The sequence below is a fragment of the Pygoscelis adeliae genome, unplaced genomic scaffold, assembly GCF_000699105.1.
Source record: "Pygoscelis adeliae isolate BGI_AS28 unplaced genomic scaffold, ASM69910v1 Scaffold98, whole genome shotgun sequence".
Classification (NCBI taxonomy): Eukaryota; Metazoa; Chordata; class Aves; order Sphenisciformes; family Spheniscidae; genus Pygoscelis; species Pygoscelis adeliae.
The window spans coordinates 3487310-3500785 of record NW_008825547.1 but is presented as its reverse complement, the minus strand read 5'-3'; the positions used below and the strand labels follow the sequence as shown (position 1 = coordinate 3500785).

General features: G+C 37.0%; 1 protein-coding gene across 1 annotated transcript in view; it reads left to right on the top strand.

The window, feature by feature from the left end:
* The window catches only part of ATP6V1H (ATPase, H+ transporting, lysosomal 50/57kDa, V1 subunit H), a 51296-nt gene that overhangs the window by 15746 nt on the left and 22074 nt on the right, over positions 1-13476 (top strand). Inside the window, exons 5-10 of the mRNA XM_009332054.1 lie at positions 2171-2275; positions 3353-3406; positions 6220-6317; positions 7801-7993; positions 11402-11580; positions 12239-12364. Of these exons, the coding sequence (XP_009330329.1) occupies positions 2171-2275; positions 3353-3406; positions 6220-6317; positions 7801-7993; positions 11402-11580; positions 12239-12364 (755 nt within the window). The remainder of the gene's footprint in view (positions 1-2170; positions 2276-3352; positions 3407-6219; positions 6318-7800; positions 7994-11401; positions 11581-12238; positions 12365-13476) is intronic.

Genomic DNA, 13476 nt, shown 5'->3' with positions numbered 1-13476 from the left:
TGGTGGGTTGTTTTTTTTTTTGGGGGGGGCTGGGAGCAGTATTGCTGCTGAAGATCCACCTTGTAAAACTGCAGTCTGGGCAAACTCAGACAATACTGACTTCTCAAGTGTGCAGGTAAAGTGTAATTTTTAGAGCCTTGCAGTGCAAACTAATTAGTCTCCCTAGAATGGTGGCTTTCAAATGTATAGTATAGAAATTTCTATGCCCAGTATTTCTCTGCTCACAGATGTGTTATTCAGATATTGTTTTCTTTAGGTACTGCAAAAATATACAAGTAACTTTACAAGTGTCATGGTTTAACCCCAGCTGGCAACTAAGCACCACACAGCTGCTCACTCACTTCCCCCCGCAGTGGGATGGGGGAGAGAATCGGAAGGGTAAAAGTGAGAAAACTCGTGGGTTGAGACAAAGACAGTTTAAACAGGGAAAGCAAAAGCCGTGCATGCGTGCAAAGCAAAACAAGGAATTCATTCACTGCTTCCCATGGGCAGGCAGGTGTTCAGCCATCCCCAGGAAAGCAGGGCTCCATCATGTGTAACGGTTACTTGGGAAGACAAACGCCATCACTCCGAACGTCCCACCCTTCCTCCTTCTTCCCCCACAGTTTATATGCTGAGCACGACGTCATATGGTATGGAATATCCCTTTGGTCAGTTTGGGTCAGCTGTCCTGGCTGTGCCCCCTTCCAGCTTCTCGCTGGCAGGGCATGAGAAGCTGAAAAGTCCTTGACTAGTGTAAGCACTGCTTAGCAACAACTAAAACATCGGTGTGTTATCAACATTATTCTCATGCTAAATCCAAAACACAGCACTGTACCAGCTACTAGGAAGAAAATTAACTCTATCCCAGCCAAAACCAGGACAACAAGTCACAGACAACTTCATGTAATGTGAATCCATTTTAAAACACTAAGTTTGCGTCCTTATTGTGCCTTTTAGGACTCTCTGTGTGTTTGTTTTTTTTTTTTTTAAAAAGCACATGAATGTTTTCAAAACAAAGTTTTAGGTTTGTGTTGTTTTTGTGGTTTGTTTTTTTTTTTTCCCTTCCTTACGATGCACACTGGAAGACTTTTGCTGCCACATCGTTGTATTTGCGTAGACAGATAAAAATATTTGTTCTCTGTGTTCAGGCTCAAATTCTGCTAGGCATGAATGGGCTCTTATTCAGGGGTCAGGTAGCAGTTTTAACTCAGGAGCATGATAAGCTAGCGATCTTATATCTCATGTTTTAAAGCTGAAGGGATTTTATAGGGTTACTTGGCTGCATTCAGAAGTGGATTTGACGCATTTCAGTGTAGAAATTGTTGTTCCAGACTCTCTCTCATAATCCCTCTAGAAATCAGTGGTGGTGGTGCTGCACATCTGAATGCAGTATAGTGGAAAGGTGCCTTAATAGTCTCCTCACTGCATCACAGAGCTGTAGGCAGGTAAACAGACCCCTACCTCAGTAGTTTCTTGGTTAGACTGCCTCTATATATAAGCCGGCTGAAATGTTTCTGTGAATAAACTGCAGGCTGCAATGTAGAGTTACTTCAAACATAATTTGGAAAGGCTGGCATAGAAATACACTTTTGTTATATGTATTCTTGTGCCATAGGCATCATGAAAATTCTTAACCTGACTACACTTTTACTCCTCAACTTCATTCTTAAATTCTATCTTCCCTTTTGGTTTTCTGCTCCTCTTTTTCTGGGCTTAAAACTTCTTCCTTCTTGAAGATGACTTGCTTCAGTTTAAGTACAGAAGACTTTAATACTTTGCAATCATTTGTATTGGCATATGCCGTAGTTGCTTAAAGTAAGCCTGCTCATGTATGTGTTAGACCATTAAGTGTCTTACTGTTGATGGATTTCTGACTGTAATAGTGTCCTACAGCAGTAGCCCGTTGATAGCTCCCCCCCTTCCGAGTTCTTTGTTGGTGCCTTGTGAACATCATCAGAGACAGGTATCCGATAACACTGTGAAAATATACTGGTTACTAGGAAGTAGAAGCAGCAGAAAGCTGAAGAAACAAAATTACTAGGCATGAAGGGTCCCCTACAAAGAAAACAGGTCCATTTCTGTAAGGGGTTGTCTTTTACCTAACCTTGGTTTCCAGTGCTTATATGACTTTTCACTGAATCCTGAAATTGCAGCATTTGAAAAATCTGTTTATTGCATTCTCTTTCAGGCAGCAAGAATTATTGCCAAACTGGCTGCGTGGGGGAGGGAACTTATGGAAGGCAGTGACTTGAATTACTACTTCAACTGGATTAAAACTCAGCTCAGTTCACAGGTAAAAAGCTACTTCTATTTAAACGTTACAGTGACTTTGGAAACTTTTTTCAAGAATGTGAATAGATAAATGTGCAATCAGGAAGGTTTTTTTGGTTTTCTTTTTTTAAAAATGAAATTTTACTTTGTTATTTTTAAAGCTAAATATCCTTTATTCAAACATACTTTTTAATTTAATATTTTATATTTTCTACTCCAATCCTTGAAATTTAAATTAAAAATAAAAAATAAGGCTTTTTTCCTTTTCTGTTGGTAAATGTTTATTTTCTTCTGGACACTGAGAAAACATATGATGAGGGGTTTTTGTCTCCCTGTGTTGTTTTGTTTCTCAGAGCTTTATGCTAGGAAGAAAAATCACATGGCAGCAGGAAGTGAATATCAAAATTTTTTACAGTTTACTGTAGTACAAAGTTTTTATTTTTAGTCCTGTCACTTTAAAATAAATAAATCCTGACTTATTTGGACAGTATTTGTATGCCATTAGCTCAATATGAACTTCTTACTGCTGGCTTCTCCTTCAAAGATTAATTGTTCTCCTTTGTATTCATTTTTGGAGATTTTCCCTTATCAAAACCCAGTGATTTGTCATTCTGTTGTAGCAGAGGTGGATTCTGGAAAGCAGAGAAACATTCAGTAGGTTTAGTAGGGGTATATTTTTTTTTCACAGTTTTCCAGACTGGGCTTATTAAAAATGAATTTTAATTTTACTCCAGAAGAAGAATCTTAAAGTTGGAATTCCCTTCAGAAAGATTCAAGAGAAAGGTTTTCAAATTCTAAGATAAAGACAGATAAAAGTCTTGAGTAAATCCACACTTAAATTAAAAAAAAAAAAAAAAAAGGGAAAAGAAAAAAATTAAATCTTCATATACCAGGATCAGCTCCAAGCATATTCTTGGATGCATAGACATGATGGTGTGTGTGGGAAACAAATACCAATATATTATCATAATATATTGAGCAGAAAAAGTATCTAATAGATTCTTAATCAAAGTGATGGGAGAATTGAAAGAAACTTGGTAACAACTGTTCCGTAAGGGTGAAGGACAGCTCTGATTTTAAACTTTTATTTTTTTGCTAGAAACTTCGTGGTACAGGGGGTTCTGTGGAAACAGGAGCAGTCTCCACAAGTGATGTGAGTATATCTTTGAATCTGTCAATTTGCTATTTTGGGCAGGTGATACCCACTCCTCAGATTAAGGTGCAGAGCTGTTCTGGTATCAGTAATAGAAAGTACTTGGAATCAGAACTGTATGACAACAGAGTGCCAGGTGATGGCGCCAAGAAACAAAAGTATTCTTAAAACACTGGTTTAGCAGAAAATGCTGGCAGTCAAAGTATGTATTTTACAAGTTGGTTTCAGTTGTTAGAAATGTAGATGAATCTAGCATCCTCTTCGTTAAAACTTGAAAAAAAATATGCAATTTAATGTTCGAACAATACTGTCTGTTTAGGACTGAACTGTCTGACTTTTAGAAGTAATGTGAGAGTAAGAAGCTTTTGGCTCTTGTAATGTGCAGAACTTAGAAAAGGCACATCAGATACTGAAGCTAACGTTGTCCCTCAAACCTCTGTAGCATGAAATTACAAGAGTGCTTTCAAAGTTGTAAGCTTGTCATATTTGGATAGCTTGAATTCAGGGGAAAACATCAGTATTTATTTATACTGAATTTCATGCAGCTTTAATGGCTGTTGAGCTTGGAGATGCACTGCAGCAGTATAGCAAACGCAAGTGATCATCATAACTGGATTTTCTATTCTGTTGTGGCACAACAAGGCAGTTTATCATAGCTTTTGAATGTGGAGTAGGATTCAATTTGGTCTTTTCCTTTTGCAACCTGAAAGTGTTCACAGTTTTTCAGAAGACTTAAATATGAACCTGGAATTTGTTTCTCTTCTAAATGTAGTCGTTGCTTTAAAGCGTTAGCTTCCTGTAGAGAAAAGCCTCTTAAATTACCACCTGATCAGGGTTTAAAATAGAAAAGATGAAACTGTTATGCATGACCATGGATAGGGAGTAAAATTATGGCCTGAGCATAGAAGTTGAAGTATTTCGGTATTTCATGTGTAGTTCTGTGTGCCATACTGTTAGATTTTGTTAGGCTGACAGCCCTCTGTCGTAGAGCCTTAAAACAGTAAGTAGTTCTACAGCACACACCACCACTTGTTATGGAGCTGTGAGCTCTTCTAACTTGCTTCGAAATCTGTATTCATTGTACTGTAGCACTGCATTGATATACCGTACTACTGCAGGGTCCCAAAGCAGCAGAACTGTAGTGCAAATATGTTCTAGGATAATTAAGTTGGATAAGTATTGCCTTGACTTTGTTAGTGTTCTGATTTCAGATCTAGCTTGTGCAGGATTTTCAAGCAGGTCCTGACTAATTTATTTCAGAGTGAATTAGAGATGCAATTGTAACATTTTACACAGGAAATAAGGGCTGGGTTCTATTATGAAATTTCAATTATAATAGTGTTGGAAGAAAATGCTTTTATGATAGATTCTTTAAGAAGAAAACTCCAAGTTCAGTAGTACAGAGGTTGGTGATGTAGATAAATTATACGTTATTTGGGGCAGGAGGGCTGTATGTGTGTTTATAGCTGTTTTATTTGCATGGTGTGTGAGAGTGAATACCTACCCAGGGAAATGAATGTTCGGTGTGATGATTTGGGCCTAGATGTTCAGACTCAGTTTTTTACATAAAGGTCTTAATCTCTGGTGGGAGAGACAGAATGAATTCGTCTTTATTTTAAATTCTGTTTATTGTCTCTTCTCTTCATATGGGATTGCCTAACTCCTTTACTCCATTAAATGTTTGAAAGGTTTGACCTTGTATTATGTGAGTGATCTACCATAAGACTTTCAAGACACTCAGTAAAGAAAAAGGCTTATAGGAAAAAAATGCCAGCATTTTATCAGCAGCATATGTGAGTATTAGTGAAAATAATGCCAGAAGTTGAGCAAGAAGAGAGAAAAAAATGCCACTTCTGTTGTACCTTGGGATCTTTCTGTTGCTGTAGTGGGAGGGACAATGGGTTGACCAAAACCCATTTTTGAACTGCAGACCATCTTATCTGTTACTGCACAGAAAATACATGCTTTTAGAGATGAAAAGCTGTTTAATGATTCTGTCTTTGACTGTTCATATAGGAGTCTGAATGAAAATAGAATTCAGTGGTGCATCTCTCACCGATTTCCTAATGGGAAAGTTTTAGTCTTATTCTTTTCTTAGCACAGTATACTGTGCTAAGCTTTTAATGAAAGGAAGAGAAAATTAAAATGCAAAGCTAAACTTTGAGGATGATTTTGCATACTCGTTTTTCTAATGGTATTTTTTTGTATAAATATACATCTCATTATGATAAGCGCAGTGCTTACTGTGTGGCGCATGCGTAGGAAAACATACAATTGTAATGACACCCTTGCTGTTTTGAGTTGGAGAATGAGAGCGGGAAGAACCTGTGCTCAAGGTCCCTTTTTCTACAATGACCTCTAGCAAACTTCTTCAAGCTTGGTAACTAGTTTGCTGATTCATTTCCCTAAGTTTGCTCAATAGAATAATAATTGACTCTGTGGATGAAAGGGCTCCAGCAGTATAATCAAACAGAAGACAGCCTTCATTCATAGGTGCTGAAGGAAGGCATGTTCAAATGGGCTATAAAAATCTGTTGTGGTAGTGTAAAATGGTATCACTTGCATAACACTTCTTTCCTATTCAAAACTCTACTCCGTTTATATTTTGCTTCCCACCTTTTCTTGTGAGATTTTTTTTTTTTTTTAAATAGGGGGATGTAAAGCATTATAAGGGTGAGCCTGTTTAACTCGGACGTGTCACTGAAGAAATGTGTGTTGAAGTATGCCAGTAAAGCCTAGTTTGGAAAACTGAACTTCAGCACTTACTACCTAACTCGTCTTGTAAGAAATGACGTGTTCTTCTTTTCACCCAGAGTTCCCAGTATGTACAATGTGTTGCTGGATGTCTGCAGCTGATGCTCAGGGTCAATGAATATCGCTTTGCATGGGTAGAAGCAGATGGAGTAAATTGGTGAGCATTTATTTCAATTTATATGGATATACTTGCACTTAGAATAGCTTGTTCCCCAGTGACCTCTTTATTCGAATAGAACTCTCTTGCAAAAGACAACTGCTCTGTTTGAGTACAAAACCTATTTGTTTTCAAACATTAATACAGTCAAATAGACAAATGAAACTTGCAGATATAGGTACCAATGTTGAGGCTTTAATGCTACTTTACTCTTCATGAAGAACTGCTTAAATATCTGAAGGGGAATACAGCCATTTGTCTTCAGCTGAAGATGCTCTCTTTTTCTGTTTAACAGAACAAGGACTGACAGAATGAGTTTCTGCTAATCTTCCTTGTCTTTCAGTTTGGAATTGTTCAGTCCGAAAATATTAGTGAAAGGAGAAAGATGTTCTAGAGCTAAGCTCAATTTTTTTTGCCACATACGGCTTCAAGTAGGTCATTCTTTCATCCAGATTCTCTTCATAAATAGCTCTGCATGAGGCTAGGATGTTGTCACTCATCTTATTTGAAAAAATGCTTGTCTATAAATAATTTTTCTGCCATGCGTGCCTCTATTGGGGATGGTGGCTATACGATTTGCACTTTAAGAAAAAAAAAATACCCCTGTACTCTGAAATGGAGAAAAGTCAAAGTTGCCAGTGAAGTGAAAGTTCAAAAGATGTTCACATGTGTCAAGATGACACTATTGAAACAAACTTTTTCACCAAGGAAGCTTTTTAATAAACTATTAAAGCATTGCAATAAGCCCGTGTTTCAGCAAGTTTGAATTTGTCTTAATTTTGATAGCAATGATCTTGAAAGTAAATAACTTTTTCTTTTTAAATTGGGTAAGCTTTTTTTGGAATGGATCTGTAAATGGCTTATTAAATTTTCAAAACTTCAGCTGAACAAAGCTTCTGCATGATTTCTTCTTGGAGATCTTGTGATATTATTTCTTCTCTAGCAGTGCTTTGTATCTCTGTGATGTATTATATCTATAAGCTGTTTTCTGAGAACTCACTTGTTAAATAATGACTAGTTCAGCTCATTTCAGACACTCCTGTGGAGAGATACAATTAAGGAAACAAGTTCAATTTGTGTGTCTATTTACTCCTTCTCTTTCTTAACTCTGAAGGAGTAGCTATGCGTTTCTCTGTTTCTCCTAGAATGACAAATAATGCTCTAAACATGCCAGTAGAAAAAAGGTCTCAGTGAACCTCAAGATGGATACAGCACCACACCAGTTCACATGGGAAAACGCAGCTTTATGGCTGTAAGGCTAAGGAGGAAATAACTATATCTTTAAAAGATGGCTTTCTGAACAAGCTGCTTGTACAATGATAAATACTGGTGCAGGATACTGTGAAGCCTGGGTTGTATACTCATCCTCCGCAGCTTTTTCCAATAAGTTCCTTGACCATTTCTTTTAATGTTTCAGGGTGGAGCAATGCAATCTATGCAATCGTTATTTAAAAATTAAATGTATACTATGTTAATTTTTCAGTATCATGGGGGTCTTGAGCAACAAATGCGGCTTCCAGCTCCAGTATCAGATGATTTTCTGTGTGTGGCTGCTGGCATTTAGCCCTCAAATGTGTGAATATCTCCGTCGGTATAATATTGTTCCAGTGCTGTCAGATATTCTTCAGGAATCTGTCAAAGAGAAAGTAACTAGAATCATCCTTGCAGCATTTCGGGTAAGCATCTGTCAATCGCACTGCGCTTCTCTGTCAAATGAGTAGGTGTCAAATGTTGCTGATGCACAGCTGTTTCTGCTAGACTGTATCAGTAAACTGGATTGAAAGCTTAATTCTCCCTTTTTTTTGGTGAACTGAGTTTTGCTACAGGTAATAGACATGCTATTACAAGTAATAGATGTCTGCTATTCAATGTCTTCTTCAGATAAGGTTGACTTAAAAAAAAAAATGTTAACACAGGCACTAGTGATTTCCCTTCTCTGGTTCAAGATTCTTTTTTCTACTGGTATTAGTGTAAAACACTGTAGTTACTAATACCTGATAAAGTTTGCTTTACGAAGCTTTAATTAAAAAAATATTATTTTAAACATGCATATGTTTGTCCAGATGACTGACTTGGAAATTATTTTTATCTACTAGTCCAAAAATCTTTTCCTGGTGGCTCTGTCAATATGAATGAGAATATCCATGTAAGAGTGATTAGTTGACTTACTGTGTCCACGTTACCTGAAAATCATTGGTCCTATTTAAGATAATCTGGAATAACTGAGCACTCTGGCTTGATGTTTTCATTGTGAGAGTACCAGTTTGTGTTCATGCATGCTAATTGTGCATGTGCACATAGTTTTATGTGCATGCTTGTCAAGCATCTTGTATGTAATACAGGAATGCTATAACAACTTGTAGTCCTGTTTTAAAACAGGACTTGTATCCTGAGTAGGAGATGTAGATCTTGGAAACTGTTTGTTTTGCTGGGTGTTGGTTGTGTTCCAGTAGTAGGTGTTGCAAGCAAATTAGGACAGGGAGAGGGGAATTGTTGCTTACTGACTTGCTGATCAGCAATAATGAGCTGTGTGAAGGTGCTTACTCTGTGACTTAAACGGTCTCTCTAGCCAAAAGCATCTGCCACTTTGAAAAACTTCTGGATAAGGTAGGTCATAAGAATATGCTATTTGTCCTGTTGAAGGAGGTCAGTGGTGTGAGGTATTCAGTAGGGGCTATTCTTGCTGTGTAGACCTCTCTAGATGTTCTAGTGTTCTTTAGGATCTTAATGTTAGGATTAAGCAGGGATGTATAGCAAGACAGCTTGGGAGAAAAAAAAAAAAGGAAAAAAGTTGAGGGGCTCAGCAGTTTATATTCAACTTCTTCCAATTCTGAGGTCATAAAAAGTAAGAGAAATAATTGCTAGTTCTTAGATTTAGTGTGTTTTGCAAGAGGAGACAAAAATGAAGTCAAGTTCTTTTAATAAATACAGGCTGAGAAAGAATAAGATGGTTCTGTTACAGGCTTTGGGGAAATTAACTTAGCTGTTTTCTTTCTCCAACTTTAAGACATCAACATGAGGTTATAAACTGGCAGCCAGGAAATAGTAGATTAGAAATTAAACATCAGAGCTGTGAGTTCTGAAGCAAAATTAAAATAGGTAGCAGTGGCAAAATGGCCCTTTTCCTCTGGGGGGGGGGGGAATAGGTGACTTGCATAAAGGACTAGGCTTGATGATTCCCCAAATCATCGCTACGGTCTGTGCGTTATTGAAGGTATGCCATGAGTCTTGACAACTTGCATATGTCTTCTCTACTACTCAGTTTCTCCTAATTTGACCTGTTTCACCTGTTCGGGAAGTTAATTGCCTGATGTAATTGTAATGTCATTTTCTTCTATAAAGCAACAGGTATTGGATACTTCTGTCTACTTCGAATCAATTACTTTTTCTCTTTACCTATTAAAGTGTTTTTTTCCTCATTTTTCATACTTTTATTGTCTTTTATGTCTGTTTCCTACCTGTAACTCATTTTGTACCTTAAGAATTTTTTAATCACTGAGTAGTTTACTGACCCATTCTATTTAGTCATGTGTTCCTGTTTGCACTGTCCTAACATATCCTTTCAATTTCACTATAAAAAGCTTGAATATCTCACTATAGTATGAGATAGGTAATAATATTTGGAGTAGCTTCCACATCTGCCTATAATTCTCTTAACGAGGAATTCTTTGGAAAGTTTATCTACCTGCTCCTTGAACTTGTTGAATTTTGTCTTTTAAGATTCATTATTTGTTCTCTTTCTTTCATTAGCACTTTTAACTCTAAGTAATTTAGTGTTACTTAATGTAAATTACCTTTTATTTCTTTTATCTACCTGCTCCTTGAACTTGTTGAATTTTGTCTTTTAAGATTCATTATTTGTTCTCTTTCTTTCATTAGCACTTTTAAGTAATTTAGTGTTAATTAATGTAAATTACCCTTTATTTCTCAGTTCTCTTACTGAAATAGAAATGGGTTTTTTTTCATGTTAAAGCTAATTGTATGTGGCCATTAAAAGCAGTAATATGACTTATTTTCAGTATGCAAGTTTTAACACTTATTTGCAGTGTTCTGCCTTACTAACTAATATGATGTCTGATATCTTAGAAACCTTAAGTGTAATGATTCTGTGACATGAATGAGAGTGATGCAGTCAAATTCCTTCTATATGGTTTCATTGCTTATTTCTGGCAGATGTTAAGGCTTATTTATATGAACACATTCTGTTTGTTAAGGGCTTTGTCTTTTATATGGAATTCATGTTTTCAGCTTTATCAAAAAGTGCAGGTGGCTAGCTCTGATTGAACAACATAATTTGAAACTGATTAAATTGAGTAGAAATGTAACGAATAAATGACACTGGAACTTGACTATTACATTCTGTGCTTGTAATTCCAGTCTTACCAACAAGCTTCTGTTTGAATAAAAATGTCTTCTTGGAATATTCCCAAATTCAAAAGAAGCTGATCTAATCCAGATGGTAACTCTTGAGTTGGAAAGATGACTTCAGTTTTTTTTTTTAAGGCTTTCCTGCTTTATGCTTTTACTGCACAGAAAGCTAAAACGATAAACCCAGATAAAAGTAGTTGTTTATGGCAGAGAGACTGGGATTTGGGATATAAGCCTGCCCTTTGAATAGTCTTTGTAGCCAGCCCAATTTGATGTGGAAAATGATGAAAGCAGGTGAATTAATACTTTTTAGTATTGAAGTTAGTATAACATCTAGGACAAAAAAGGTCTAAGTGACCTAAACTTGAATGCAGTGGTGGTTGTGCTTTTCAACACGTATGGTTGCATTACTTCTACCTTGCAAGACAGAGCCTTTTTTTATTTTAAGTTCCTCTTCATCTGCTGTAGTGACAGGTATGAATATTCCTCCTATATAGTAAGGTCAGTCCTAGGCAATTTATGCTACTAAATGTGGGTGTAAAGCAGCCACTGTGTGGTAGACTCATACTTTGCTGCTTTGGAGAGATTATTTTGGGAAGTGATCAATTCTGTCACTTACTGAATTAAAAAGCGCCAATAAGAATTTCTTAAAAATACCACTTTGAAACAAAGTAGTCTGTTATTAAAACAAACAAAATAAATTTTTACTTCCCTAGAATTTGTTAGAGAAATCTACTGAGAGAGAAACTCGCCAAGAATATGCTCTTGCCATGATTCAGTGTAAAGTTTTAAAGCAGCTAGAGAATTTGGATCAGCAGAAATATGATGATGAAGACATAAGTGAAGATATCAAATTTCTACTGGACAAGCTTGGTGAGAGCGTGCAGGACCTTAGGTATGCTTTGCAATGTGAACTTTAAAAAAAAACCAACCAATTATATGAACGCTGGTAAAACTCTTCACTTTCGGGTATGTCATCCCTGTAACTGATAAATTGTTGACGGGCTTCAGAGGGATCTTACAGGAGTTCCAGTCTAAGCTGAAGACTACCTGATTAGAATACGTTTTGCTGTCCAGATTAACTCAAGTTTTTCCTGGTGTTTACCTAGTTCTTGCTCTTGTGCATAAATTGAACGGCATATTGTAGTTCATGTCAAAGGTTTAACTGTATGAAAGGCAAGGACTGGGATCCTTGATTGGGGAAGTTAAAACCTAGAAATCAGGCAAAACAGCCAATTAAATTCCCAAATGCTGTGGTTGTGTGGCTTGGGTTTTTCCTCTATATTTTTTTTTTTTCCCTTCAGGAATTCTGTTTCGGGGTGGATGGAGGGGTATGCTTGAAAACAAATTTTTTTTTTCATGCTTTTCATGCCTTTCCTTATTTTTAAAGTGTTGAACTCTGAGACAGGGAGCAGTTCTCATGCTCTGCAGAGCGCTGACTTCCAAATGTGTCATAGCAAGTTGTGCTCCAGCTTTGTCTTGCTAGGGACAGGCTTGGGCATGCAGTTCCTAGAAGCTTAGCCAGTATTTCATTTAGATCTTTTGTGTTGCAGCTCCTTCGATGAGTACAGTTCTGAGCTCAAGTCAGGAAGACTGGAGTGGAGTCCTGTACACAAGTCTGAGAAGTTTTGGCGGGAGAACGCTGTAAGACTGAATGAGAAGAATTATGAACTACTCAAGTAAGTTTTCAAGTCTTGAATCACATAATTCTTTAATATTTTCTGTGTTTAACTGGACCTGTATCTAATACAGGTTTTACATTTCAACATGAAGTAATGTCTGGAATAAAAGCAAGTCAGAACATACTGCTATTTTTGGAATGTGTGGTCCTTACTCATGTATGGTTCATTTTGTTCAAAAGCAGAATTGTTTATTTGCTTTTACTGGTCAAAATGTATTGATGATAGAGGGAATATCTCTAGCTTAACTTGTGTGCGAATTTGTGCTGTTGACTCTTTTCATGCTTTCATTTGAAAAACAGCTATACTAACTGATGTAATTAAAAATGTTTTTACCATTCCTTAGTCTTAGTTTTGTGTTGTGTGTTGTTGTTGATCTGAGTAATGACCTCCTGTCTTGAATACTTGGGGGTTGAAAGTAGTAGTACTGTTCCATGGAAAATGTGACTTGTTGCATTACGTTTCAGTCTGTCTGTTTTGTCTTGGGACTGTGTTTGGTGTATGTAGATTGTTAATGAAGCGAAGCTGAAGCTCACCTTTCCTTTTGGAGTCAAGGACTTATTTGCTGGCTTCTGAAAGTATGTACTCAAAAGATGTCTAGGCCTTAAATAGCTTGTAGGAGCTCTTAGTTGTTTAATTGCATTGTCATTAACTGATAATGCATGGTGTTCTTCCTGTTCAGTATTTGCTAATAAGCGCCAGACGTAACAGAAATCAGGAGGTCGAGTGGACCATGTGAGACATTAGAAGGCATGGCAAGAGCAAGCTGATCTTGAGCTTTACATGCATTTCAGTCTGCCCTGAAACCTCACAAAAACAAGTCTGATAAATTCCTCCCTGAGGACATATTGCTAAATACGTAGGATTATAGACTTCAAAAATTTTAGATGCTGCCAACTGCAACATGAAGTTGATGTTGAGGCTTAGCAAAACATTGCAATTGCTACAGGAAATACTGTATTCATCTCTCCTGGTTCTGGGACTGTTAGGTAAATTTATTGTGCTTGTGCTGCCACAAAGACAGTGATCTACAATAGTTCCTTTAAACTCTGCCCCCCGTGGCCCCCCCCCCCCACCCCCCAGCACCGAACAAAAACAACAACCACCAACAC